Raw genomic sequence first — 5,850 nt, 5'->3', positions numbered from 1 at the left:
AGAAAATGAATTTACTGATGCACGACAAGATTTATATGAACTAGAAGTAGAATATGCCAATCTTGCTTTTGACAATACAGCTGAAGGAGAGTCAATGACAGCACAATAAGAATTATTTTTTGTTAGTAATTCCTTAGTTTAAATTTTTTATTTAAAACAGAGAAAAGACGTTCAAACTTTCTTTAAGTAAGATGAATTAATTTAAAAAAAAAGATATCTATCTCGCCAAAGATAATAAATAATTTTTGTAACTTATTTTTGTAAAAAGACACAATGAATAATTATTAAAGTTAACAGAAACAAAGCACTATTCAATAGAACAAATAAAAGAAGGAACGGAAAGTTGATTTTTTGTTTGTTAATCCATTTTTATTTTTTTTTGTATTTATATTAGGTAACTTAAAACTGTGCAAAAACAGTGCTATGGAAAAGTTAGCTACTCGGTTAAGAACATCAGCTATTTATGGTTATTATATGAAATATAGACTTCTTTGTCATAATAAATTAATAAGATTCTTTATTGGTGAATTAATTGGTAGTTATTATTTATTCTATCTTACAAATTGTACTGCTTACCTTAATTATCCAGCATACATTTGTTCTCTTTTAGTTATTTTTGGATTAGGACCAATTATTGAAATTCTCTCACCAGTGTGTAATGGGCAATTTAATACTGGTATCTCTATTGTTTTCTTTCTTAGAAGAGGACAAACTTTTTGGCAAACAGTAGTTAGTATTATTGCTCAATTTTTAGGTGGTTTATTCTCTGTTTTAACTCTAAACCTCTTCTTTACTGATAGTCTTATTGCTTTTTCTTCTAAGACATATAGTTTTATCCAAGTTCTTTCTGAATGTTTTGGCAGTTTCATATTAATATTTGTATTAATGCTAATTACTTATAGAAAACAAAGTGCTGCTCTTCTTATTCCTGGAGTGATTGCTGCTGGGTGTATTGCATTACCAAGTGGAATGATTGTCAATCCATTTATTGTTGTTTGTCGATTAATTTCCAATTCAAACAATAACATTTCATGGCAAAGTTGTTTAGTATTATTATTCTCTGAATTTATAGGATTTGCACTTGGTTTTTTAACTGGAGAATTTATTCTTGTTGAAGGAGAGCGTGAAGTTCCTGAAAATTATTATAAATTAGAAAATGTAGAAATAAAGTCAGAAACTTTAAACCAACTTGAAAGTGTTTTCGTTGATTCTCAACAACCAATCAATGAAGAAATTCCAATGAATTAAAATTGAACGTTTAATTTTTAGATTAAATTTTATCTTCTTCATTTTATTCGTATACTTTTTTCTTTTAAGTATATACGTATAAAAAAACATATCTCTATATTATATTTTCAATGTTTAAATTCTTTATAAAGTTATTGTATTAAAAAATATAAAAAGTCAATTGAAATAAAAGGAACTGCACAGTTAAGGGAGGATTTTTACGTAATGAGAAGATACCCATCCTCTACTTCCATCAATGGTTTCAGCACCAAGCCATCCTTCTGGATCAGAATCATCAAAAATAATAATTTTTTGACCTCTTTTAATAGATAATTCAGTTTCAGTTGAAGAATCATAGTCATGAAGAGCAACAGCATATTTTTCAGGTGGTACACAAGCTCTTATTTCATTGTCATAAATTTCTTCTGGTGCAATATCATCATCTTCATCATATTCTTCATCAGAATATTCACCTTCTTCTTCTTGATCATACTGCTCATCCTGTTGGTCATATTGTTCTTCTTCTTCTTGATCAGGCTCTTCTTGTTGTTGATCAGGTTCTTGTTGAATAATAGGTTTTGAGTAATTAGTAACAGGTGGAGGAGGTGGTGCAGCGATACTAATTTTAGATGGAGGAGGAGGAGGTGGTGCAGCAACGACAACACCAGTAGTAGTATTTGAAGTAGTAGTTACAGTGATAGGGGCTGGGGGAGGTGGTGCAGCATTAACAGGAGTAACAGGTGTAGAAGAGGAGGTTGTAGTTTTTTTTTTATCTTCTTTCTTTTTATCATGATGATGATGATGGCGTTTTCCAGTGTCATGTTTTTTACGTTCCAAAGGAGGAAGACCTTTTGATTTTCTTACTTGATTAATTAATTTTCTAAATGAATCTTTCCAATATTCACCATCTTCTTCTCCTTCTACAATCAATTTCCAAGTTCTTTTTTCAGTTACTAATTGAAATCCATATCTCATTGATCCATCTTTATCTTTATTTCTTGTAGTAATCATATCGGTAACTTGAGACATATCTATGTGTCCTTTTAATGAACTGCAAGAGTCATTAGTATAATAGTCTAATCTGAATGGATTACGTGGAGTAGTTTGGAACCATCTTTTCTTCCAGCTTTTATGTGAGCCACCTTGTTTTGTTACCCAACCACGAATGGCTGGAATGGAGTCTTCATCAATATCGAAGCTCATAATTATATATATCAAATTTTAAAGTTCTAGTTCTGTATATTTTTATAGAAAATAAATGGAATTTTATTTTTAATATTTATATTATTCTTTTTAAATACATTTTCTCTTTTCTCATATATCGGTTTTTATTACTACTTCAAAATATTATACTTGTTTGGGTTATTAATAACTACTAAGCAGTTATTGATTGGTTCATTTATTAGTTATGTTATTGTTTTATCTTTTTTATAACTCTTTGAAGAAGATTCTTTTAAGTTAGAAAAAGTAATGACTGTTTTTTTAACTATTTATATTTTTATCATTATCTTTTGTCTGATTATATTATCCCAATATCAACTCCGAAAAAAAATAGAAAAAAATATTTAAATAATCAATAATTAGTATTTTGTTATAGAAATTCAAAAAATAAAACAAAAGATTTAAAAAAAAGTTATACCAAAAAAAGAAGAACTTTTTTGTTTTATGTAGCATACATTTTATTAAACTGGGTGTTTTTCCTTTGTATTGATTTAAAAAAAAAGAAAAAAAAAAGAATTTTAAAATTATTTTAACTCTTTATGAATCAATTCACTACTGATGATATTATTAAAGATTTAGAATGTCTTAATAAACGTATTCATAGTAAAGAATGTACCAAAAAGAAAACAGTTACAATTGAGTCGATACCATTTACTGTTGGATATTTAAAAAAAGAAGAGGAGTTTGCGATTATTCAGATTCAATCTTTTCAGTAATAAAGAGATAGTTAAAAATATTGACAAGTTAGGTTGGATGTTATTGTTATTGAAGGAATTATTCCTATAAAGACTATTGAATTATATAAATTCTTTTTACACTTTGAGACATATGTACAATACCTTCCTTTTATTTATAAGTTAAATTTTATTCAGAAAGATAATATTTTTGATTTAATTGTAGAAATGGAATTTAATTTAATTGGATTTAATAAGAATGCTCTTTGTCTAAAAAGAGTTATCAAAGAATTTACAGATAAAACATATATTCTTTCATTGAGTATTACTCATGATAAATCAAAAATTATTCCATTTAGAGATAGTGCAATATTAATGCAGGCAATTACTCTTGAAGAAACTAAAGATGGTTGTCTTATATCTGATTATGAAATTATTCAACCTATTCCTTGGCTACAATCAAATGACCTTAATGAATCTCTTGAAAGGTTTAGTTATATCCCAATTAGAAGAATAAAATCATGTTTTGATTATTTAAAATATGATAAAACTGTAGAAAGAATAAACATAATTAATGCTATTACTACTGAGCGTATTGGTCTTGAACTAACTCTAAATGGAAAACATGACAGTGTTGGAGAAGTTTGGTATGATTCTAATAATACAAGAATTACATGTGTTGAATTTGTATGTGATCAGGCATCATTTATTGTTGAAGGTTCAATTCAAAAGATATGTGAATTTAGATTATCAAGAAAAACACTTATAGAACTAGTCTTTCAAGACCGTTGTAGAGTAATAGAAACAGCTGATAGTTTAACAACAATATTTCATAAGTCATGTCCTAAGTCTTATCAAAATGATGGAGAAGACATTTCATTTTCTTCTTTTATTTATTCAGAAAAATGTGCTTTAGTTCATTTTAAGAGCTTATCCACCCTTTCTTCTCAAGAAGAAAATAAAGGGATTCAAAAATATAATTTTGGTCCAAGTTACATTTATGTTTGTGGTTGTGAAGGAACTTGGAATATTCAATTCAATGTTAAAGTAATTGCTAAAACCTCTTTACCTCGTTTAAATGATAAAGTAGCTTTACATGCTATGTTAGAATTCTTAAGAAATATCGAACTTTCTTTTCAAAACGTTTCTCCTGTTCAAAATTATAAACAACCATTAACAATTATTACAAGTACAGACCCATTTATTCCTCCATTATTAAAAATTCAATTACCTTTAATGGTTAAAATAAGTCGGTATTTTACTAAAGAAGATATCACTGCACTTTCTCGAACAAACAAACAACTAAAAGCAATGATGGAATACTGTAGTAAACTTATAATTCAAAATAAGCAACAACAACTTCATCCTTTTTATAACACACAACATTCTCTGCAAAATTATTCTCAATGTATTTATGAAGAATGGAAAGAAGCGACTCCAAAACATTCAATATTAACAGGTCATACAAATTTAATCCGAGCATTAGATATTAGTGATGATTGTTCATTATTAGTTAGTGGAAGTTCTGATAGAAAAATTAGACTTTGGAATTTACAAGATGAGTCATCAAGAACATTTGTTGGTCCAAATAGTTGTTTGGTATCCACTAAATTTGTTATGGATAACTTCATTGCATCTGGATATCATTGTGGAACCATTAAATATATTAATTGGTCAGACTCTCGTGAGTCTCAAGTTTTTGATGTTAATGAAGGTAAGTTAGAGGGATTTCTTCCATTGAAGGATATGGACTTTATTGTTTGGAATGAAAAAATAATGGGATATAGATATTCTGACATGAGACAAACTTTATTATTTACATACTCTGGTCATCAAAGAAAAGTTCAAATTGTAAAACCTTTTAATTCACTATTTCTTAGTGGCTCTGCTGATAGAACTATTCAATTGTGGGATCCTTCAATTTCTAGTCCAAGAATATCTAAAATAAAAGGACATAAGTCAGGTATTGTTGGACTTGAACAAATAAGTCCTTACACTTTTGTTTCTGCTGGAAATGATAGATTAGTTCATTACTGGGATATTAGAGAGTTAACACACCCAACTCATTCTGTTAAGAAAAAAATTTGTAATATGACTTATAATAATGAGACACTGATTTGTGGTGGTGAAAGTGGAGAAGTTTATATTTTTCCAACTGACAACCCAGCGCAGTCTACCACTTTAAACTCACAAAATACCTCTGGACTAATTAGTATTGCTTCAAAAAAGAATATTATTTGTTGTGGATTTAAAGATGGTACAATCTCAATGTGGAAATATTGATTATTTGTTTAATTTAAATATGAAAAATGTACACTTTTTTGTTTCTTTTTTTTCTGTACTAAATGATTTGATTTATTTTAATATACAAAGTGATGCAATCTATGAATGTATTTATTAAACTCTCTATAACTTATAGTAAAGTATTAATATAATGCTTCATGAAATTACATATAATCCACCATACCGATAAATAAAGACAAGGAAAGGAATATGATCGATTTTTATGACTCATAAATCATTCATTAATACATTATACCATACCTATTAGGAATAAATGAAAACATAGTGAAGATATTGTTAAAAAGAAAGAACAAACACAAAGAACAAATGATAATTTTGAATAAATGAAATAATAATGATGTATTAAAAAAGAATAAAATGTAATATATCACAAAATAAAAATAAAATTTCTTTTATTTAAAAAGTAGGCAATGAAGTATCAATA

The 5,850-nt window shown here is 27.4% G+C and overlaps 3 protein-coding genes across 3 annotated transcripts; 2 read left to right on the top strand and 1 right to left on the bottom strand.

Moving 5' to 3' along the window:
• Positions 1 to 423: 423 nt before the first annotated feature.
• On the top strand, positions 424 to 1,248 carry ENU1_185450 (hypothetical protein; the record flags this gene model as incomplete). The annotated part of the gene is made up of 1 exon (XM_008861627.1): positions 424 to 1,248. One exon carries the CDS (start codon positions 424 to 426, stop codon positions 1,246 to 1,248), a length of 825 nt encoding a protein of 274 aa, XP_008859849.1.
• Positions 1,249 to 1,431: 183 nt separating this feature from the next.
• ENU1_185440 (SH3 domain containing protein) lies at positions 1,432 to 2,430 on the bottom strand (the record flags this gene model as incomplete). Its single annotated transcript, XM_008861626.1, has 1 exon — positions 1,432 to 2,430. One exon carries the CDS (start codon positions 2,428 to 2,430, stop codon positions 1,432 to 1,434), a length of 999 nt encoding a protein of 332 aa, XP_008859848.1.
• Positions 2,431 to 3,350: 920 nt separating this feature from the next.
• ENU1_185430 (WD domain, G-beta repeat-containing protein) lies at positions 3,351 to 5,405 on the top strand (the record flags this gene model as incomplete). The annotated part of the gene is made up of 1 exon (XM_008861625.1): positions 3,351 to 5,405. One exon carries the CDS (start codon positions 3,351 to 3,353, stop codon positions 5,403 to 5,405), a length of 2,055 nt encoding a protein of 684 aa, XP_008859847.1.
• Positions 5,406 to 5,850: the final 445 nt, after the last annotated feature.

Source organism: Entamoeba nuttalli (genome assembly GCF_000257125.1).
Source record: "Entamoeba nuttalli P19 unplaced genomic scaffold asmbl_8412, whole genome shotgun sequence".
NCBI classification, from domain to species: domain Eukaryota; phylum Evosea; order Mastigamoebida; family Endamoebidae; genus Entamoeba; species Entamoeba nuttalli.
Note: the sequence above shows the minus strand (reverse complement) of the source record. Positions and strands in the feature narration are given on the sequence as shown.